This window comes from Pinus tabuliformis, chromosome 8 (genome assembly GCF_031772625.1).
Source record: "Pinus tabuliformis cultivar Carrire ecotype Pingquan chromosome 8, CPIR1, whole genome shotgun sequence".
In the NCBI taxonomy this organism is placed as follows: Eukaryota; Viridiplantae; Streptophyta; class Pinopsida; order Pinales; family Pinaceae; genus Pinus; species Pinus tabuliformis.
Window position 1 is genome coordinate 1,378,621,601 of NC_142294.1, and position 25,159 is coordinate 1,378,646,759.

At 34.3% G+C, this 25,159-nt stretch overlaps 1 protein-coding gene across 1 annotated transcript; it reads right to left on the bottom strand.

Annotated features, from left to right (window-relative positions):
* Positions 1 to 24,198: 24,198 nt before the first annotated feature.
* Positions 24,199 to 24,849, bottom strand: LOC149240652 (fructose-bisphosphate aldolase, cytoplasmic isozyme 1-like). The gene is made up of 2 exons (XM_089370259.1): positions 24,548 to 24,849; positions 24,199 to 24,355 (listed from the first exon to the last, which is right to left on the bottom strand). Exons 1-2 carry the CDS (start codon positions 24,847 to 24,849, stop codon positions 24,199 to 24,201), a joined length of 459 nt encoding a protein of 152 aa, XP_089226385.1.
* Positions 24,850 to 25,159: the final 310 nt, after the last annotated feature.

Sequence of the window (25,159 nt, forward strand, 5' to 3'; positions counted from 1 at the left end):
GTGGGGGTTGAAGTGATTGCTGTTTTGTACTTCTGGAATAGACCAGTTTGGAAGCCTTTATGGCTCTAGTTGTTTTCTACGTGGGTCAATATGTTTTGCAATATTAAGTAGTAAAATACTATTTATGGACAGTTGTGGGCCCAGTCAATATATGGGTGATTTTTGGACATAATTTAAAACTTATTTATACATAATGTTATTTATTTCTGTTTAAATTTTGGTTTCAAAAGTCTTAATCACTGGTGGTTTCGTGGGTGTAGTATTATATCAACTACTGGTCCCTGCACAATATTAGGAATCTCTTCCCTAGCCTTCTTTATATCATTGCCGATTAGTCGGTAATCAGATGGATATGGGGGCTGTTAATTATTTGGTTGTTTGAGCTAAATTTAAGGAATTCAATAAAGATATTGAGGTATTTAATGTTAGTCATTGTTAATCTCAAACCAAAAATATTAGCATGTTTAATGTTGGTCATCGTTAATCTGAAGCCAACCACCTCTGCTGATCGGCATTCGCCCCCATTTACCAAATACATGCTCCAGCCACCTCTTCATATGATTACGTTAGTCAGTGTTGATAATGGTTCTACATAATATAAAATTGTGTACAGTGAAGTGTCCCAACCATACCCTAATCAATCCATCACTGTTATCATATGATTTTCAGTGAGAATCTTTTATTTCATTTTATATTTTTTCTCAATTATTTTTTTTTTATTTTTTAATTTTATATAATGTGAAATTAAATTTTTGTAATTTATATATATATATATATTTTTTTTTTTGGAATAATCACATCAATTATTTAGTGTTAGTCGTTTCTAACTCATTAATGGGTTTATCATCAAAACAAATATGGAAGAATTGATCTTAAAAAAATAAAGTGTTGAGATTTATTTTAGTTTTGTGTTAGTTTCTCTGAATAATTATTTATTTATTTATTATATTTTTTTATTAATGATTTTTATTATATTTTTTTTATTGATGATTTTTTTGATATGAATTAAGAATTTAATATTTTATAGACTTTTTGACAGTTTTTAGTTTAGTATTTTTAGTAATGGGTCTTTTTATTAATTTTACATTTTTATTTTTATTTTTATTTTTAATTATTTTTATAGTATTTTTTAAACATTATTCTCTTATTTATATTTTTTGTTTTTAAGGTCTAGATCAATTTTTGACCATTCTGATAGCTAATTTGTTTTTTTTTTTACTTTTTATTGAATTGACTCTCTTAACGTATTATTTTTGAACTCTATGGGCATTTATTTATTTTCCTTGTTAGATCCATATTTGTCTTGTCGATGATGAACCCCACCTAACTTTGACACCAAATAATTGATATGTGATTATTCCCAAAAAAGTTTTCAAATTGTAATTTTATTTTATATTCATTTTCTATTACACTTTTGACTGTATATAAATTTTAAATTTAGTTGTTAAAATTTTAAATCAAAATGATACTCACTTTTTTATCCACATATATAAATTTATTATATATTAATTTTACATTATTATTATTATTATTATTATTATTTAAAAACAAATTATTATATAATTTTAATTTTTCCATAAACTAATAATTAAAAAAAAAAATATTCAATATTTTTTCCTAATGTTTTTTAATAACTAAAGCAATACACAACTATGTCAGTGGTCATTAGCTCTCCAACCTAATATGGTAGAGTTGTTGTAATGTAATGTAAAATGATGATGTGTAAACATTTAATTATATCAAAATAAAATAAAAATAAAAATAACACTATGTCAAAATGAAAATTCTATATTATTACTTTTATTTTTATTAATTACCCACTTTGGTAGAGTTGTTGTAATGTAATGTAAAATAATGATGTGTAAACATTTAACTAGATCAAATAAAATAAAAATAAAAATAACACTATGTTAAAATAAAAATATTATTTTTATTTTTATTAATTTTTGTTGTGTAGTTAAGGAAAACTTGATTTGGTCAAGTTATCTATGGTTTTTGAGCTCCATATTTATGAGAAGTATTAACCCATGGTATTCATGTGGAATATAGCATATTTAAAGGGGGAATTAAACCAACCTAGACACATCTTAACTCCAAATCTTGAAAGATCCAATAGAGATTAAATCTCTTGTATCTCTAGAGATTTGATCCATCTCAATACTTGGTAGATATAGAATTAAGATAGATCTAGGCGTGTTACTTATAAACATACATAAATAAAACAGGCTATCATTATATATGCCCCTTCCCCAAATTTAATAAATTTGAGACCTAAATAAAATTATTTATTCTTATTGTTATTATTGCTATATAATGAAATTAACTATCTTTTTATTTTAATTTAAAAACATAAATCTTTGCCATGACGACAAGGCTCAGTGGCAATGATAACCACTTGGACAACTATTTAATTCACCAACACATTTTCTATATCCTCGCCATGATGTTCACACTACTCTTGCCTTGGACATTATACACTAAACCTGGCTCAAATTGTGCGAAAATAATGGTGATGAATGATGGTTTGCAGTAGCTCCTTCCTGGTCGAGGCCAGAGTGACGTCATTGTGAAAATATGTTCTCTTTCTAGAATATTTCTATCACCCAAGACTTGTTTTGCTTAGTGTTAATTAGACATGAATATGATTTTGCTGGAAAATGTAATTCTTACTTGTATCAGTTGTGATTTTCTATGTAAAAGAGTTTCTTGCTATTCTATGGGAGTGGTTATATCTATATATCCTTAGTTTGGTGTGTGGTTGAGATATTCTCTCAACCAACTAATTGTGTGTCCAAGATAGTTTCCCTATCTTGAAACAACATTTCTTGTATATATGTAATATCATAATTGATCAATGTTAATATAGTTTGCACTATCAAATTTTATATTCGTATCAGAGCCCATTTAGGCCTGGTCCTTGGTCCCTTCCACACCGAGGGATATAAAGAGTTTGGTTTTTGGTTTTATTTTTTTGTGTTTGGTTTGTCCATTTATTCAAGTTGAGTTTGGCTAAGTGTGGATGAGTGTTCCCACTATTTAGAATTATTTAGTTAACTGTGATGTTGCGAAGTGGTGGAGTTCTTGCTTGAGCTTAGGGGAAGGTGTATTGGAGCAGCGGTGCTCCTGGTATTACATTTTTCAATGGTGTGGCTGCTAGGATGTGATCCTATCAAGGTGAGAAGCATGTAAAGATTCGGTTGTGCAAATGGGATGTGATCATGTTGAGGTAAGCAGAGTGAAAATATACGAGTGTGCAAATAGTCATCTTCTACAAATTAGAAACGACAACCCTCCACAGTCGACCAGCGAATAACGCGCTGCTGCTAGTGAGTTGGCAGCTCATGGCAGCAGATCGGTTGATTCGTTGAACTGGAACCTGCTGCTATATTTCTGGAGTGTTGGATCGGCATGGAGGTTGAGCCGGCGGTGAGTTCCAAGCAGGAAGTGGATTGCTCATCATGGGAGTGTGGCAACAGATCAGTCGATCGTGGCAGCAAAGTTGGCAGACTACAGATCGCAGGCTGAGTGGATCGTTGGTGTGGTGGTCCGATATGTCGACCTTCAGCGGAAGTGTGGTTGCGAGGAAGGCCTGGCAAAGATCGACCTCATTGGTGCATCCTGTGGTAGCAGAGGCTGGGAAGACGAAGTTCCGGTCACAGGAAGTCATGGAAATCAGATCTATGCCTCTACTTAGTGGATTCATGTTGTGTCTGCGAAGCGAAGAGTGAGATCTGAGCTGTGGTGTTGGTCGCGATTAAAAAGATAGCGTGTCATCCATGTTGGTGCGGTGAGTGTGGGTTAATTTAAGCCTGGGTTCACGGTGGCGCAACAGAAGAGTGGTGGATCATAGATTTATCACCAAGGGTCATCAATCTGTAACATTGTGGTAGCAAAGATGACACAGAGGGACTTGGCGCTCGTGGCTGTAGGTCGAGGTGTGTGGCCATAGAGGTAGCATTGAAGCAGATTCGCCTCAGGTATCAACATAAAATTCGATGGTGCTGGCGTCAAGGCCGAAGTGGCTAGCTTCATTGAGTTTGAAGAGTGTGTATCCTCTGTCAAAATTGCAAGAGTGGATTCTTTTAGCATGGAATTCAATCATTGGAGTTGTTATTGCCTCGGTAGAGAGGTGTTGAGCAATTGGTGCAGCCTGCAAGTCTTTATGCCTCTGAGATTGTGAAGGAGAGATCTACTCGCAACGAAGACGATTATGAGAGAGTGAAATCTTCTTGTTATTTATTTGTCTTCGACGATGGATAATTTGGTGCGCAGGATCACCAGACCTTGCAGGAATCAGCAAAATATTTTGATTGGGTCATGGATTTTTATCGTGGGTCTCGTAGAAATTTGATCTTCCAACGTGGGTCTGGAGAACAGGGATTGTTTGTTGAAATTGATATGCTCTTGCCGGTTTGCAAGCTAGTTACCACAACAAAGTTATTCTGCCGGAGAAATTTGCAGAAAATGTGAAGATGGTGATTTATTTTTCTGTGTTCATGTTGTTGGCTAAATAAGTGTGTGGAAGAGAGAAGAAAGGAAGCATATTTATTAATATGAATTAGTTATGAATCCCAGTACTCCTCGACATAATGTCATGTAAAATAGAATTATTTTTCCATTGTTTAAATTTTGTTTTTTATAAAGTGTTATGTCGGTGATGTAATACTAGTTAAAAGAATAGAGTGGCATTTAGTTTGGCCAACTATTGTCACACATTTGTGTCTGTGTTGGAATTGGCTATTCCAAGAATAGAAAAAATTCTTTGCAGGAATGCTTAACAACCAGATATGATGAAGACATGACAGTGAAGATAGAATTAGAGGATGGTTGGAGCTGCATCAAAGATTAAAGTATGCTAGAAAACCAATTAAATTTTGTGTTAGTTTGTGGAATAGACTCATGATCATGGTGTAATATGAGTAACATATTTTAATTAGAGAAAATCTACATGTCATATATTGTTTTGTAGTGGTTAGTTGTGGTCCTTGAAATGATTTATGTACCTCATGTAAGACCCAGAGAGGAATCCATATCATTTTTTATTTGTTCCCTCCATTAGATATTTTGAACACCTCGAAGAGCGTGTCATGCGAGATGGATAAAATTGGGTGGGCCGTATTAGTTTTAGACCGCATGAAGTGAAATTTTATAATTAGGGGAAGTTCATGGAGAGGTTGGATGAACCATCTATGTGAAGGACTTTCTAGTAGACTGGTGGTTGCTGTGGTTGGTAACCCATGCATTTTGGTAGATGGTTGTTCCTTTATATGGACATCGACAATTGCATGAACAAGGTACAAGGTGTAATTACCAGGCTCGGTGAAATGTATATCTTGCAGATTGATATGAAGACAAGTAGTCATTAAGGGGGATTGTTGTAAAATGTAATTCCTACTTGTCTAAGTTGTGAATTTCTATGTAAAGGAGTATGTTCCTATTCTATAGGAGTGGTTATATCTATATGTCCCTATTTTGGTGTATGGTTGAGATATTCTCTCAACCAACTGATTGTGTGTCCAAGATAGTTTCCCTATCTTGAGACAACGCTTCTTTTATTATATGTAATATCATAATTGATCAATGTGAATATAGTTTGAACTATCAAATTTTATCTGATTTGTGTTCTATCATTGTAGAGTCATCATGTTGGTCACATATATCCTCTTCTACCACCCCTTAATTGGTCTACACCTGAGCATATTTTGGCTCTCTCGGTACTGAAATGTCTTCCCCACTCTTGGTTTTTCATTCACCCACTGTTGGCATCCTCTACTTGCATGTTGGATCGGGACTCCAAAATGGCCACCCAACTTCACAATCATGGTGCAACCATTTTAGAGGGTCATTTTTTTTATCACCATTTACACGCTTTAAATACACAAAGTCGTGGTGCTCTAAGGATTAACAATTTTGGGCTTGGTCTTATCTACTTCTGGCTAGGCTCGACTTAAGGTGTATATAAAAACATTCCCCAATCAACAGAACACCTTTGGGATGTAGAATTGGGGTGGTGGACTTGGAGTTAAAAATTCAAGCAGTTCAAAATGCTTAACAATTATGGAACATGGTATTTCCAACTTCAAGTTATGACACTACTCGTGCCCAGGCCTTGGCATTGGAAATTTTGGAGCATAGCAATAATATTCTTCGCAACAGGGATCCGACAACCTCATATGGCTTTAGGGGTGGTATGGATGGGACTGTATGACCTTACTTCTGGGTGGCTTAAGGAGTCGTGACTTGTGGCCAATTACAGGATCTTCATTGGTGCTTCCTCACTGATATATGGGTTGCGATAGAGAGTTCATGGTCATAATTTTGGGTGTCTTCATAGCTTATGGTTTGTGGCAAAACAAAGTTTTGTAGATTGTGGCTCATTGGGTGTCGGGGTTTGTGCATCTCAATGGGTGGGTAGAATGTAGTTCCCTACTCACTGGTGGCACGTGGTGTGTTTTTGGACAAATGCTCATGGTTCCCAACTCATGATTACATGTTAGACAACAGATTTGTGGCCTCCTGTGGGTACCAAGTCATACCAAAGTTCTCCATTACATTCGAGTCCATATGAAAAGTATCTTTCAATTTTAGCAATGTATAACTAGCTTTCCCGAACAAAGGATGAACTTTTATGATGCTTGTAGCTTATGGTCACTGTTTTTCTTTATCTCATTAAGAAAAACACTTCTAATATGACGAAACCTAACCTAGAATATTGGGCCAATTTCCTATCAAGACCGAAAAAAACACAATGATTTATCAATATAATGTTTCAAAGCAGTAATATAAAACCAAGCTTCAAACCAAAAAAAAATTAAAAACATAAATATTCGGTTATTGCTAATCTTTATGGAAGACTTTGAATCCAAGGCTTTGGCCTCAACCCATCTCCAACCCAAGCTTTGGAAAAGGTTTGTAGATGACACTTGTGTCATTTGGCCTCATGGTCATGAAAAGTTAGATCAATTTTTCCATCATCTCAACAATCAATCTACCTCCATAAAGTTCACTATGGAGCAAGAAGTTGAAGGGTGCCTGGCTTTTCTTGATGTTCTCATTTCAAAGAAGTATGATGGTTCTTTCTCCCACTAGGTGTTTCGGAAGAAAACTCACACTGAGCAGTATCTTCATGCCAAGTCTCATCATTTCCTGGCTCATAAGTTTTCTATTCTCAAAACGCTAGCTACTCGTGCCCTGAGAATCTCTGATGAAAACCACCTTCATAAAGAGAAATCCCATCTCCTTAATGTTTTTCTTAAAAATGGATATAGTAGGCACCAATGTCTTAAAACTTTCCTCAAGGCTAGTAGAGGTCCCAAAATTAAAAAACACCCTATAGATCAAATCTCAGGGGTGCATCTCCCTTTCATCGAGGACACCACTGAAAATATTGTGAGAATCCTAAGTAATCATAATGTTCCCTCAACATTTAGACCCCTTAACATCATTCGTAGCTCCTTAAGATCTATTAAAGACCATGTTGACCCCAAGGATATGAAAGGTGTTTACGTTATTCCATGTTCTTATGGGACACCCTATATTGGTGAAATCAGACGCTCTATTAATCAGAGGATTCATGAGCATGAAACTGACATCAAGCATGGCAGGACTCGGTCTTCAGCTCTGGTAGAACACGCGGAGAAGACCAAGCATCATATATGCATTGATAAGGCCCAGGTCATTGCTAGGATTGCTCCTTTTCATCATCGGAAGTTTAGGGAGGTCAAGTAATCTTAACGGGGATGATGGATGGAAAATCAGCAGCTGTTGGATCCCTCCCCTTTCTTCTTAGAACCCCCCACCCTTTTCCTTTCTTTTCATTGTTTTCTTTTCCGGTTTTGATTTTATTCCCTCGTCTCTTGCATTGTTTGAATTTCCTCTATATTTATTGTCATTATTTATTCATTATTATTATTATTATTATTATGATTTATTTTTAATTTAATTTATCTCATAATATTCCTATAATAATATTAATATATGTTTATTAGTTTTAAAATGAAAAAAAAAAAATAAAAAAATTCCCTTAATAATTATATATTAAATTTGATTTCTTAATTTAAGCTTCACAATCTGAGATCTCAGTTTCACAATATTTCAGTTTCACAATCTTTGTTACAATACTAATCTTCCTAGCCTTTTACAATGTCAAAATTATAGTGAGCTCGGGAGGCTTCTCTCCAAGCTTTTTGAGCATAAGAATAAAATCTTAAATCAAAATAAATAATTTGTTTTTTTAGGTCTGATAGACAAAGTTTGTTTTGAGCGAATTTTAACCACCACCACCACCATCATCAGCATCATCATCATCGTATATTTTTTAAATTAGTTTTTATTTAATTAAACATGGTATTTTTAATTATTTATAAGCATAATATATATATATATATATATATATATATATAATTAATTAAATAAATCTAATATTTATAATAGATAAATTTACATATAAACAGTTAAAAATATTTTTAATTATAAGCATTTATATTTAGTTTTATATATATTTATAATATTTAACTCATATATATCAATTTTTAGTTAGTTTTTATTTAATTAGGTATGATATTTATAAGTTTTTATAGTTAAAAGAGTTTTATTTATATATTTTAATTAATAAATAAATAAATCTAATTTGAGTTGTTTTTAGTGCGATTTTTTGGAAGTTTTTCCGGTGAGTTTTTCTGGTTTAGTTTCTCTAAAATCTGGCAGGAATTTATTGAAATCACAAGTTTGATGGGTAATCCTCCACAATCGAAGTGCCCTAGGGGTTGTTTTTCTGGTTTAGTTTCTCTAAAATATGGCAGGAATTTATTGAAATCACAAGTTTGATGGGTAATCCTCCACAATCGAAGTGCCCTAGGGGTTTTTGAGGGTGCTGAATCCATATATACAGTCAAAAAGAAAGTTCAAATAACAAAAATCAAGATTTCACCTCAATTTTTTTGGCAAAATTCCCGCAGCTGAAAGTCCAAAAAGTCGTACTAAAGACAACTCCTATCTAAAAAAATTTAAATAATTAATTAATAAAAATTTCCCTAACTCCTTGCCAAGTCAATTGTAGTTAAAGCCCAGTCAGTTGTTTGTTTCTTTTGGTCAAAGGTAGTTGTTTCTTTCTAGTCGTTTAAATGGTCAGTCTCTCTATTTAACTTGTTACCATGATATGATTCTTCATCTTGTCATGACAATGAACCACACTACTAATACGGCAGGCTGAGAAATGAATTTTGATGTCATTATCACTGAAAACATGTCTCAAAAACTCGATATAAATCACAAAACCTTTAATTCAATAACTTAAATCTAAATTTATTTTAAAATAAATTTATTATTTTCCCACTATAAAATTGTTTTTTAATTATTTTAATATAATGTTGTTTAATATTAACATACCATTTTCATTATTTTGAATTTTAAAATATTTCTCATTATTAAACTAAATATATTTCAACAATAAAAAATAAAATAAAATTATTATATAAAATATAAACTAAATATTAAATATTTTAAACTTTTAAATATTCTTTTAATAAAATTGTGATTTAAACTAATAATTTTAACCAACCCTATCATATTTCAAATTAAATTAAATTAAATTATAGATAAACTAAACCAGATCTTCATAGTTTTTTTTCATGGTCAATCATGGAACCCATTCCACGCCTTCTACGGAGTCAGTTGAGATGATCTCGTAAACCAGCGGGGCGAAAAGGTGGGTTGACGTTCCTTGCAAATTTAATTTGTTTTATAGAATAAGTTTGTCACGCTTTTAATTTTTCTTAATATTCTATCATTGAACACATTTCACGCCTTATAAGTCAACGTTTAACGTCGATCATTAATTTGTTTTTTCAGGGACAACAGGTTGTGCAAACAAAGTTGCCGATTCTCTAAATTAAAAAAACTATATATTATTATGCTAAATTAATTAATGTTATTTTTATGTTATTATTTTTATTATTATTTTTTCATTTTTCATGCATTATAACTTAGTCAATTTCAATAATTTAATATGGGAGAGATGACCAAGGCAATTTCAACAATTTAATATTGGAGAGATGATTTGGTAAAGCTTATGAAATGTTAATTCATAATATCAATTTAATTTAAAAATAATAATAAAAAATAATATCAATTTAATTTTAAAAAAAAATAATAAAAATAATACAGATATTTAAATCAATTTGTTATATTATAATTTTCATTTATTAATAAAAAATTTAAAATATATAATATGTATATTACACAAAGATTTTTTTTATTTTTATTTTTAACATGTCAAGGAAAATTGTCAAATAAACTCAAAGAGAGGTTTACATTCGAGCTTGGTAGATTTGGAATTAAAATGGATCTAGTTTGGAAGAAACCTAATTGGGATGTTCATAGAACATGGAGAATCATATAACCAAATGCTACTTATGATGATAACAAGCTTGGTAGATTTGGAATTAAAATGGATCTAGCTTGGAAGAAACCTAGTTGGGATGTCCATAGAACATGGAGAATCATATAACCAAATGCTACTTATGATGATAAGAAATATATTGAAACATTGGTGGAGTTTATATGACAGGAGCGCTTTCACTAATCCAAGGTTTTTGAAGTTGCTAATAACATAACTTTCTTCAATGTTATATTTAAAATTAATTGAAAATAATATAAATTCTACTTGACACATAACATTTATCATGAATATTCTTCCCATTACAAATGGTGTGTTCATGAAATCATAATCATGTGTTCAAGCCAAAGATTACACCAAGTGACTCGAGGGAAATTTTACAATTAAAACTTAGTCAATTTCCAAATCACATGAATTTTTTCTAATTATAATACACTTTCCTCAATAAATTATGGAAATTATAACATCATTTATTCTAATTTTTGCTTCCCTAAAACTATGGCTTTTTTTTTCTAAGTAAAGTTTATCTATTAATATGTAACAAAATATGATTAAAAAGAGGCACAAGCCTCAATAGTGCTGAACATTGTCTATCGGAAAATAACTTGACTACCCCATCGATGGGGAAACCAGTCCGCAAAAGCAAAAAATACCTAGATATGGGATATCTATATTTAAAACAGGAAATAACAATACAAGCGAAGTTCCAACAGAATAATCATAAACCCAAATAAGTTCCAACAGAACAAGCATAATAGAAAAGAGCTAGTCAGCAAAGGAGACCTCAGCTGGCATATGGGTGGCACCTGGCTGCCACGCGTCGTCACTTGAGCTCGTCCAAGGCGGGTTCCTCTTCAATGAGGCATGCATAATGATACCAATCATCCTCCTCCTCCGACACGCCACTGTGTGGCCCACGAGCAGTTTGGATGCCACCAGAGCTTTCAGCAACTGCATGCGACCTTAGCGCGTCAACTATGCTGCCACCTAGTGGTCCCATGTCTCCAGAACTTCCTCCCGCTGCATGCTTACTGCCACCCAGGGCCTTGCCATGCAGAATACCCATTTCCTCATCCATCGATTGCTTTCCAAAATATCGTCCATTCCTGAGCCTGTGTGCCTCCTGTTGCTGCGCTCCAGTACTTCACGACGGGGCATCTTGCGGCTCATTTTCTTCAGTGAAAATGATGGTAATGGTGGCAGTAATGATCGGTCTTTTCAGGGTGATGTGGAAGCGAAATTGGGTAGAGTGGGGAGCTGGGTGAGGGGAAAAAGAGAAGTTGGCAGTGTGGACTGCAACATCTCTTCGTAAAACTCCTGGAAACTATGTGCATCCCCGTCCACTATGGGTATTAGGATACCTACCTGAGACAGAGCTATGGGGGTAAGGAATTTCAGGGGGAGGGGAGGGGGAGGCGGGGTCAGGGCTCGGCGTCGCTGGAGGGTGGACGCTACCACCACGACTTCCATCTCTACGGCTTCTCATGCAAGCCATGGCAGAATGCCAAGCCGAGTTTTCAGTGGGAGACATCGCTAAGGAATTAAGGAGAGGATGGAAAAGGCAAGGCTGGGTGGAAGTCAAATTGCAGAGCCTGGATTGAGAATAGTGATGCCCATTGCCAAGGTCAACACAACTCACTAACCAACAATGGCTCTGGGTGATAGTGCGAGAACAGGGCTCAACAGCTTGGGGCAGACAATTGCAATGGAGCAGGGGGGAGGGACAATAGTATGGTGAGGGGATTCCATACCTCTGCACATAATGGCCAGTTCTCGGCCCGAGCAACCATTAAATGCTTCTTGCAGGCAGCCATGAATTCAGTTCAGGCTGGCTTGGGAGGGAACGCAGATGGCCATGTCGCTCATCCTCTCGCCGCCTACCAGTCTAATCCTCATTAATGTTTTAATTGTCACTTGCATCCAGGTAACTATGGCATGCATTAAATTTAACACTAATTCTTTCTTTTCTCTTGTCAATAGATGGATTTGCAACATTAATAAATATGTCATGGTTATGTGACCTTAATACATGTCATTGAAAGTGCTTCCCTAAAACTATGACATCCATTAAATTTAACACTAATTCTTTGTTTTCTCTTCTTAATGGATGGATTTGCAACATTAATAGATATGTCCTGGTTATGTGACCTTAATACATGTCATTGTAAGTAAGTGCAACAAGTTGCGGAAACTTGGAAATGAGAAATGTTCTACTTGCATTTGAGGCAAAGGTAATTGGTATGTGGTGGTGAGGTTAGCTACCACATAGAAAATGATGACAACAACTATATTGGATTGCATTATCTTTGATTAGAGGGCTACAAGGATGGCATCAATGTTGTCATTAAGTTAATGAAGATGGGGAGATTCATCATTTATGAGGTTGTGGTCATCTTATCAATCTTGATATTTCACTAGTGTCATTCAATTTATATGTATAAATCCTGTTATATTTTATTATCATTCTAGGGTGCATAAGCTTATGATAGATATATATGTGTGTGTGTGTGTGTGTGTGTGTGTGTGTGTGTGTGTGTGTGTGTGTGTGTGTGTGTGTGTGTGTGCGTATGTGTGTGTGTGTGGGGTGGTGAGGTTAGCTACCACATAGAAAATGATGAAAACAACTATATTGGATTGCATTATCCTTGATTAGAGGGGTACAAGGATGGCATCAATGTTGTCATTAAGTTAATGAAGATGGGGAGATTCATCATTTCTGAGGTTGTGGTCATCTTATCAATCTTGATATTTCACTAGTGTCATTCAATTTATATGTATAAATCATGTTATATTTTATTATCATTCTAGGGTGCATAAGCTTATGATATGTGTGTGTGTGTGTGTGTGTGTGTCTGTGTGTGTGTGTGTGTGTGAGTGTGTGTGTGTGTGTGTGTGTGTGTGCGTGCGTGCGTGTGTGTGTAAGATCATATTTTACTTACATAAGGAATGCACTTAGAAAGATTCAAACTAAGAGTCAAATCAAATGAAATATAAAGTATTCAACTAAATACATGAATACACCATCATTGTAATTGATATCTAGTAAATTGTAGGTCCATAATCCTCCAATTACAATATTTCACTTCTTAGAGGATTCATTTAATTTTTGTCAATTTAATTGTTTGATAAAGATGGAGTTGAATGTTTCTTATCACACACTAAGAACCAAATGCACACACACATGCATGAATTAAATGAAATGGCTTTCATATATAAAACAAACTACACTTCATAAACTCAAGGAAAGCTAATTCAATCGTGACAATTAAATCATGTAGTTGTCTCCTTCATGCTACTTTGTATGAATCATTTTGCAGCTAGGTTATCTCCTTGGATGATTATCCATGAACTATTGCTCCTATTTTTATGAATATTTCATCAAAGAAAACAAACTTGCATAAAGAGAAAAAAAATGAATACATAATAAATAAAAATATATTATGATCTATTTGGAGTGAGATTAATTCTACCAAGAACAAGATAGAAACCTACCCTATAACATTTTAAACTAAATCAAGGTGTATTGTTAGTAAAACTAAAGAATGAAAAACTATGTGAAAAGAAATATCATGAATCATTATTCTATTCCATAATAATATGGAAATACATCATATGGGTCTCCCTTCAAGATGAATAAGTCATTCTATACATAAACTTTATTAAAGAATAAGATAAACAATAATCAATTTAGCCCCACAAATATTTCATGTGATTACAACCATTTACAAATAAATAGAAACTAAAAATCAACTAGTAAATAGTTACAAGGTATTTTCTAATAATTCAAAATTATTCAAAGTAATATTATCTATGGTCCATGATTCAATCCACATCTAAGATGGTTATTGATGATCCAAATCTATAAAAAATATTTAATAATTGAAGATGGAATTTGAATTTGAGACTAAGTGGTAAAAATGTGCATTATTAGGCTCTGCAAATATACTTTTAATCACGACAGTCTAAACTAACCTAAATTTTAAGGATAAATGAAAACATGTTATTTATCTAATATTTAATCATAAGCTCAATAAAAATACTGAAATAAATGCATTTGAAAAAATGTAGCCTATTCCTAGCTATAAACATTAAAATGGTCTTCATATAAGGTTGAGGATGTGTAAAATATTATTAAAAGTCAAGGGAAAGGTTGGTAAAGAGATGTGAATAATGGTAATTTTTTCAATTCGACATTGCTCACCAAATGAATATGGTTCATGTCCCATGAAACCTTAAACTTTTTTCTCCTAAACTATGCGACTAAGTTTTCTTCCTTTTAAAATTTGGTCTATAAGGACTTAAGTTGTAGCTAGATTTCTTGTGATTGGTAATTGTCTGACAATCACAGGTTTTGTAAGTATCCATTCTTGTGTGGAAGTAATTTCCTTTTCAAATTGTCCTTAAATTGAGAATCTTGTTATCGGTTTTTCTGTGACAACTAAATGTTTGTAAGTGATGGTTTGTGTGACTCTATAATTTGTGAAGGGGATAGTTGATAGATTGAGAGCTACATAATTGTATACTTTCATCTAGTCACAAAATTGTATTATGCAGAGTGTATTTATAATTATAACAAAGAATAACATTCCTTTTAGGAACCAAGTTATAAGAATAGAGTAGGCATCACTGCCTTAGCTGATGGATCAAGCCCCATCAATGGAAATAGGAGACATGTTCTCCAACTTGGTGAATCTCATGATCATGTCATTATCGATGGATTTCCATGCTATCTAGAGCTCTATAGGTCATGATTAGTGTTCCTACAATGACCACATCTAACTCTCTATGGTTGCAGGAAATCTCTAGAGATATGATCTATCTCATTGCAATTATATCATCTAATGGGACCTGACCATCTACCATTCCATCCTATGTAACCTCCACCAAAACCTCCCTAGTATCTCCCACGATATCCACCTTGGACACAAGAATTCAATGGGGATCAAATCGTGGGAAGGTACATAGTATAAGTGAGCATTTCGCTGGAAATTTGGGTACCTATTTATGAGGTGTTTAACATTATCTCACATCACAAGACGTAATATCCCATGTGCAACATCTTAATGAGGGTAGCATGCAATCCAAAGTGATCCCCACTATCCTCACTATGGGCTTGTTGAAGTATAGTATTTATATCAAGGTAGTCAATGCAACATTGTAGGATTCTATCATAAACTTTCTTGCACTGGGCACTATTCTCCGTAATAGGGAATTGGCCCTAGAACCATAAACAAAGCAACCAAGCCTTTAACGGAGTCTAGGAATAGAGCTCATTCAAGCATTTTGGAGAATAGCCTAAAGAGAAGTGTGAACTCAATGTATTTCATAATTGGATTGAAAAATAATTGTTTTTATTATAGAATGCATTAAACAAAAGGTGAGCCATCCGTTATAATGAAATTAGGTGGCTTAAGGGTTATCACAATATCTAGAATTCCCAATTTCTTCTTTTCCTTTAGTTCCATGTAATATGATTTTAATTCCTTCAGTTTGATAAGGAAAACCCCTATTAATCCTTTAATCCTATCTCCTCTTAAGGGTCTACAAAAAGATAATGTCTCTCACCTTTTTCAAAATGTTTAGTATTTCCACCTAATATCTTGAGGAAACATGACATCACTGGCCATCACTAGTGAATAGTAGTAGCTTTCTTCTAAACTTGGTTACTGAGTAAATTATTTTTTTCCTCCTCTAGGAAGAAAGGATTTGATAGTCATTTTCTAGAGTACAGGATGACTCATTTCTTTGAATTCGTTCCACTATTTGGTAAGGAGAGACCCCATTTAATCAATCAATAGTATATTCTGTTAAAGGTTACTAAAAAGTGACAAGTAGCCTTGCATTTTTCATAAGTGTTAATATACCAACATAATATCCCCAAAACAAAGGACATAACTGGCCATCACCAGTCATTAGTGGCTTTCTTCTAAAAATTTTGATTGTGTAAATGCTTTTCCCCTGCTTAGCGAGGAAATGCTCTGATATTCATTTTTCAAGAGTACAAGATGACTCTATTTCTTTCACATTTAAAACCCTTTATCCCCTTATGGAAACTAAACCAATTCCTCTTTAACAAGTCTACTGGTAGGAACTCTCCTTATATTCCTAGGTTCTTTGTCCTATTATCTAAACACAATTGAAAAATTCAAAGTAGTGAAACAAATTCAACAAAGTTATTTGATGTTTTTCCAAGGGATAGAAAATAGGTATATGTTTATTATTACATATATTTTCCAGTATTCTCGATAAGTTTCTTTCGGTATCCTTGATTATATATTCCCATAAATGATACTCGCAACATTTTTAAATATATATCCTATGAATTTTCCTTCATTTTTTATTTTAAGATCCATATTCATCTTTGTCCAAGTATATGAAACCAATATGGTCTTAAGAATAAGATATTGAAAACCATCTCACTCCGTGAATTCCCATGCTCAGAAAGTTAGAACTCCTAAAAATGTCATCCATGACTAATGCCTTGAAATTACAAAATACATCTGGACTGCCATATTATAATGTGAACTGCCTTTAGCATCTACATAGTAAAATTTGCAACCAAGAAAAAAAAATATCATAGTTTACCAATGTTTCGGCTTAAATTTGGAGCAAACAAAATTTCTACCATATCATTTTGGGCTACAATATTTAGACATATGAAGCAAGCATTAATCACTAAAAATAATTCCTTCATTCACTTAAGAAGAAACCTTGAGAATGGAAAATAAAGAAACTTTAAAAAGAAAAAATAATGAACTTATAGTAACATTGACGTTGATACCAATTGAAACAACTTGCTTTACAGATGGAGTGCACTCTACTGTTGCTGGAATCTTAATGTAGACATTGTGTCATTTGAATCTTTTGTGAAACCACTTAGTAACGTCAATAGTCCATTCTATCTCAAGTACGAAACTAGGGAGACTTCAACAGAAACATAAGTGATTGTCTAGGGGAGACTTCAACAGAAACATAACCATATGCTCCTCCAATTGCATCATAAATGGGCTCAAATAATTTGCATGCATATTGGATATATTTTATTACAAGCTCCCAATAAGAGTCCTCAACTCCTTTTTCCATCATTAATAAGTTTCTTGTGAAATAACATAGTGATTTTCCAAGAGATGCATGATACATATATATGAACAACTTTTGATTTAGGAAAAAGGTACTTTGATTGTGGTTGCTTGGTAACAACTTAGCATTTAAAGATAAGATTCATCATCGTCTACTAGAAGTTATTGCATTATTTTCATTAGATATACACAATAGATCAAGGTAGACCATTACAATGCTATCATGTTAAATTGATGGGTTAAAAATCACTATACAATGCAAGCTACCAAGACTCCAAAAAACCCAAACCTATGAAGGATTTCCTTTCATCGTCATGTAAAATCCATGGTATTAATTAGCTAGCCTCGTGCCCAATTGAAATTACTTTTCCTTATTACTTTGGGTTAGATGATACACCAAAATTTCTCTTAGATGGGTCAGCTAAGAGAAAATTGAGTTCAATGTGATGGGCATGTGGTCACTATATTAGTGTTCAAACTCAATGGATATTGGAAATTTATTACCAATATTTGATATTTCTTTCTTGCAAAATGATAGTTAAGAAACTGAATGGTTGACTTGGCCATGGTATGGGTGCATATGTTTCTCAACCACAATTAATTGATGTTATAGAAAATCATATTATTAGAATTTGTTGCATGTGGTAGTACCACACATGTGAAATTACCAAGACTGGTAAGTTATACATAGAGGGTGATGGTAGCCACAAGGGGCATGAAAACAATGTTACTTTTTGGGATTCCTAGGAAAGTCTCATTTTTTTAGAGAGTGTCAAAATCAACTATAGTATCACTACTACACAATATGGGTAGTTAGACATTTATTCAAGACAAAATTATTGTTTCTTTAAAGGGTGCTAGCTCAATGGAAGAGCACCTGCCTTTTAGGTAGGAGGTTGGTGGTTCGATTCCACTGTGTCCTAACATGAATTAATCAATGATATTGTAGTTTATTTTTAATTAAATACTTTATATATTGATTTATTTCAATGAAGAGATATTTTGGTTTTATTATTTTATATTGTCTCTAAAGAGACAATATCTAGGATTAAAGATATATTGTCTCTATAAAGACAATATGTCATTAATCCCAACTATTGTCTCTAGAGAGACAAAAGTGAAATTGTCCCCTCAGAGACAATAATGTTTGTCTTACATATTGTCTTTATAGAGACAATTTTTTAAGACAATAATTTGAGACACTCACTTAAAGACAATACAAAAGTTTTTTTTGGTCTCAAGTTAAGACAATTTACCCAAAAATTGTCTCAAATATTGTCTTAAAAGCCCCCTCTATTTATTAGTGCTATCTTAGCATGGGGGGTTAAATTTCAAGCAAGTTGACACACCTATCTCATTTAATTTTTCATATGGATTTCAAATCCATATAATTTGAGAAATCATGTCGAAACTTTAAATGCATCAAACCTCATGCAATTTTGGCCACTATCCATCCTAGATTGGATCACTGAACGATGGGTCTACCCAGAAAATGCACATTTTTTAACAATTTTGGTGGTTGTGGGGCTTTCCCTATTGTTTTGGTCCTTCACTAATGCTAATCTTCAAATGGCCATAAGTTCTCATTTGTGAGGATTTTCGAGAGTGTGATATACTGTTGGAAAGGTCTTGGTGAGGAATATCCAACTATACTATCTATTGCTTATTAGGACATCACATCCTCGTGAAAAAATCAATAAATGTCACAACTCTTTTTAGTTCACTTGATGAGAGCATGCAAGAGATTCAACTGTCATATTGTTTTCTTTAATCCGTGAATAATATTGCTACTTCCTTAGGCATCCCCTTTGACACTAATGACACTAGTTTTCATCAATGACAACATTATATAAAACATGCATTCCATGTGTAATGGTTGTTGTTTCATTTTAGGAGAAGTGAGATTTATTCAAGGAAATTTTGGAGTAATCATAAACCCTATCAAAGTCAAAGTAAGCCAATAAAGGTAATCTAGGGAAATAATTGTCAAATTTTGTGTAATTTCAAAAATTTAAGGATTCCGTGATTTCTTTTGGGATTAATGGTTTTAAACCCATCCCTTTGTCCAATGGGAAAGCAAAGGTCATTACCTAGGAGTAACTATGAAATGGGCTTAATTGTGGGAGACCAAACTAGATGAAATTCATTTAGTTTAATGTGTGTTTTAAGTTGTTCCTATGGCGTAAATAATAAAATTGGCTAAATATTCCCTACATTTATGTTTAGATCCCTAGTGGGTTGATGTATTTGTTATATAGACCACGAATATCCTTACTAAGCCTAAGTTTTATTCTTTGGGTAACCTCGTTCCTAGTTGAAAAAACTAACCATTGACAGGAAGGGGTATTTTCAATTAATTTTCGATCAATTGGACTATCGTCTAGATCTAGTAATATGTGGTGAGGATATCAATGGCCTAGTGCTTGATTAACCAAATCTATTTCTCAGTTAACTAAACCAGAAGATAGTAAGAATCAGGGTATGTTAATGGAAATTCCTTCAACTATATTATATCAAGGTTATGGATTATTGAATTATATTTTTTCGAGGCTCAGTGGTTGGTTTATATAAATGTCAACTAATAGAGAGGAGAATTTTATTAGACAATGGTCTATCAACTCGATTTATCTTAGGTAAAACATAGGTGGTGTTATGCGTCTTGATGGTTGGTGGCCTAGTTATAAGGAAAGGAAGATGAAAATATAACTTTTCTCAAAAGGGATCACTTAATGCTTTTCCTATATCTAGATGAATTCATTTCTTTAACCTAGCTCTAGATCACATGGGTTGGTGGTGGAAAGACCATAATATTTGTGAGATATGGATAGAGAGGTTAAGATCCCAAAACATGACTTTTCATAAAATGGATCCCATAATTTTTTAACTAAATCTGATTGGTTATCATGGACCTAACCTTTCATGTTTCCAATTAGAATCCAGATGTTTTCAATGTTGGTTATTGGTAGTGTCCCCTTTATTTTTTTTATGTTTCCACTGATTAACTAAACCTAGATCTAAAAGTCAAGAGATATGGAAATGTAGAGCTTTGGAAAAGCGACCCATTTTGATAAACCTAGATCTAGATGCTAGCAGCTAGATAGCATGGCTCATGTCATGGCTACTTACATGTCATGATGATGTAGCATGCTAACATAGCTCGAAAAATTGGAGGATGTGACATGTTGACCTAGCATGTTGATGTGGCATGTTGACATGGCATGTGAACATGGATCCACTATCAGTTAGGATTTTATGTGATAGTTGAGTTAGATACATGATGTGGAATCCATAGTATCGAAATGGTTGACTTATTAACTTAGCAGAAGTTTGAAAATCCAAAATTTCTGATAATGTGTTCTTATAAAAAAATCTAGATGTGGAGAACACTTGTATCAAATTTATTAGTTGTTGGACTATTAGGTGCTAGGACCCTTTACATCTCTCTATATAATCTAAATGGTGAGGATCTAGATATTATAAGTTTCCATCTCTATTAGTTTCTCTTGCCCTAGAACAAAATCCGTTTATAGACTATGTTAACACAAAACTTATATAAAATTAGCCTTTATGAAAAACCATGATCCAAATGTGATGTGGCATTTGAAAATTCCATCCTTTATAGGTAGTGTGCCATAATGCTAACATGTGGGTAGATGACCACCAAATTTTGACCATGCATTTGATGATGTGGTGAAGAGTGGTGGTGATAGTTGGAGGGACTACCACATGTCCATAATATGGATGTTGATTGGATATGAATTGAAAAAATCATCTGAGGGCCAACTTTACACCTAGAGTTTGAAACTATGTAAAATTTATGTCATTTGAAAGACCTCGATGAGAAGAAGATGACAGTAAATTTAGAAATGAGGTTTAAGACAATTTTGGAAAAAAACATTTTGATACCCCACCTCCATAATGTCATCCTGGGGACTAGGTATGTTACATGTCCCTCTTTTGTTTATACAACCACTCCACCTGCTTTCTAACCCTTGATGTTCCACTAGTTGACCTCTTAGAAGTAGATAAATGTCAGAATATTGACCTTTTTATCATTGTGATGAAAAGTGGGTAAAAAGGAATATATGTAAGAAGTATAATTTTTTTTTATGTGTATGTCCCAATTTGGCATGCTCAAGGAAATTTAAAGGAAGTAATGCGAAGTCTTAGATCTCATAAAGACTATACTACCAACTCTTGAAGAAATAACCTAGGAGCCTCCTTATGAGTAACCCCAAAAATTTCTCCATGATTTATTAGGAATTTCAATCCCTCATATCTTGAAGTTAGTTAATTACATAAACCACAAAAAGGTAACATTCTTAATAAAAACTGGCAACCCCTTAAGTAATTCATTATTGAGTCATTAAAAATACCATTGTTATGTCCATGCAATGCATAATTTTGAAATCATGGTAGCCAACGGAGCTATGATGAAATATGACCATAGTTATAAAAATGTGAAAATACAAATGAGGGACTATTTTCTCAAATAAAAGATGTTTGTCATTGAAATGGGAGGATGTGAGATATTTATTGTAGTAGAATGGTCACAAACATTAGGTCCACTTACAATGGATTTGAAGTTTATACATAAAATTAATTAAGGAGGATCATAAAAAAACTTCAACTATCTCTAGTCCAACTCCTTGGAAATAATTAGTGCTTGCTAGATGGAAAATATCTTGAGGAAAGGTCACAAACATTAGGTCCACTTACAATGGATTTAAAAGTTATACATGAAATAATTAAGGAGGATCATAAAAAGGGTTCAACTGTCTCTGATCCAACACCTTGGAAATGTTTAGTGCTTGCCAAATGGAAAATCCCTTGAGGAAAGGTCACTTCTGAGCTAGTCTTGAATTTAACACCATCCAAGTTATGGATCACTATTAAGGGGAAATTCACCCTGATTTGTAAATGGTTTTAGAAATGAATTAGTAGGTATTTTCAGTAGCCCAAGCCTCATTATTGTGGTGAATATGATCAATGTATCCCACTACTTCCATGTATTCAACTACCCAATGTGGATCCTTAATAATATCTTTTGGCACAAAATAATGAAACCTAAGAAAATATCATTTAAGGACTATTGGAGGGTAGCATGATATGTCCTAGTGATAGCCCCTACTCATCCCTAGTCACCATGGCAATAAAACAAGGAAAGTAGTGCATGTTGACCAACTTTTTTGTTCTTAATAAATTGACAACCAACCATTTGTAACTTGGTGGATGAGATTTAGATGACAATTTATTCACTAAATTAAGGTTTTGATCTAGGTGTCCTCAAACTTAGATGAAGGAGGTGGACATGCCATTAATAGGTTCAAATGAAGTTGTGTAATCAATAGGGATTCTCCCCTTTGCAATGTCCAAGTCCAACCTTACATTTGGAATACAGAATCCATCGATTTTATGGCTTAGACAAATTTGGATAATTTTTCAAGTGTTTTATTTGATAAAATCTGATAATGTCGATTGCTTCATTAATGAAATGCAATTACATATATACATGCACACATAATATGTTGGTTGAGAGAATATATCAACCACACACCAATGTAGGAAATAGATCCTAACTACTAGGAATAGACTCCTTTACTTAGTAAGAATCACAATTGAGACAAATAGGAGTTAGATTTTTCAACACTCCCCCTTAATGACTACTTGTCTCAATATCAATCTGCAAAATCTACATCTGGTCCAGTCTCGTAATTACACCTTGTACCTTGATCATGCAATTGTCGATGTCCATATAAAGGAACAACCATCCACTGGAATGCATGGGTTCTCAAACACTGCAACCGCCAGTCTACTAGGAAGTCCTTCACATACATGATTCATCTAACCTCTTGATGAACTCCCGCAAATATAAAATTTCCCTCATGGAGTCTAAAACCAATATGTCCCACCCAAGTGTATCCATCTCGCATGACACACTCTTCTAGGGTGTTAAAACCATCTTACAGAGGGAACACATAATAAATGGTATGCATTCCTCTTTGGGTCTTATAACAGGCACATACAACATTTCAAGACCACAACCTTACCATTAGGAATCAATATATGACATGTAGATTCGGTATAATTACAATGTGTGACTCACAATACATAATGCATCTGCGCCACAAAATCACACTAATTCACACAAAGTCGATTATCTATCATCTTCCAATCTCTGATGCTGTTTGTGCACTTCATTGTTTGATCACATCCTAGGCATCTCTGTCTTTATCAATTAAATATTGGAACTCCATGAACCTGCCATTTGCTAGAATAGCCAATTCTAACAAATAACTTCATATTGAGGTGGCTAATCTCAATATGTATATCAATTTAAATTCCAAAAACACACTTCACCAAAGAGACATTTACCCAAGTATGCACAAACAACCATGCTTCTCCCTGCAAATCGAACACAAAGTTGTTCTCCTCCTTGAAAGAAGAACGTTGTTTCTGGTTTCTTTCCTCCGCAACAGATGCCCCTGCCTATGCATCTTGCTCACCAGCACGATGAGCACATTTACCAACATAACCAGCCACTCTCCTACTCATTCAACTGCTCACCACGCTACAACTGCTCTTCACACTCAACAATGAGCAACGATACCTCTGGCCTCTAAAGCAGAACACATAGTTGCGTATCCGGTGATACAATTTACTCCACCCTGCACCACGAGTGACTTCAACTCCTCGATCACTAGCACTCAGCTCTCTTTTCGACTAGTATGCAGCCTCCAACAGCTTGATCTTAATTACATCCCTGCACTGAGCGCACCTGGCACCGGCCTTGTAATACCTCTGGCACCATCGAGTCGGCCATCCAGCTCTTCTATGAGGGTCCTCGTGATTCGAACCGTGCCCGTCTCCATCCAGATTCCTGGAATGACACCACCAATTCTCATAGTGTCGAGAAATGGCAACTCCTATTTCTTACCCCATAGAAAAGTTAATGCAGTCTGACATGCAAGGGGAATAGCAGTTTCCTTGCTGCTAAAGTGTCAAAGTCAACTTTGAGAGAAATACAAATGCAAGGAACTGCTATTTCCCTAGCATGTCAGACTGCATTAACTTTTCTATGGGGTAAGAAATAGGAATTGTCTCGAGAAATAGGTTTCCCCTTAGGGATCGAAAGGTTAGGGTTTCGTCGTGGAGAATGGCCGTGCTTAGATAATTTTGAGCTCCTTTTGTTGCGAAGAGGATCTCGCGGAAAATCTGGCGATTGTATTTCGTGTTCTCTACGCTTATGCTGTGCAGTACTCTGCCAATGTCATACGTGCTCATGTCGGCCATTAAAATTCCCTTTCCACTGGTGGATATCAAATTTACTGTACCGATCAACTCGTCTGTAAAAGGACCAACATAAGCCGCCATTGCACTGCAATTCAAACATTGTGGATCTCCGAATTGAATTATGTGTCCGTAGTTGTGTGAAAGCACCTTAAATGCATCTCATGTGCCAGCACCATGTTCACATGTTCCTTCAGAAGTTTCAATGAATGAACACGGATGCAAATACAACACCTCCCAAGACAGCAGAGATTGGCGTCAAGGCCAGGGATCGAGTCTCAGGAGATTTGAAGAACACCGCTCCTCTGCACAATGCTCTCCAGAACTCCGTCTGCCCAGCCTTCGCTGCCACAACACGCACCACTGAGGTCGATTCACCAGGTTTTATTCGCAA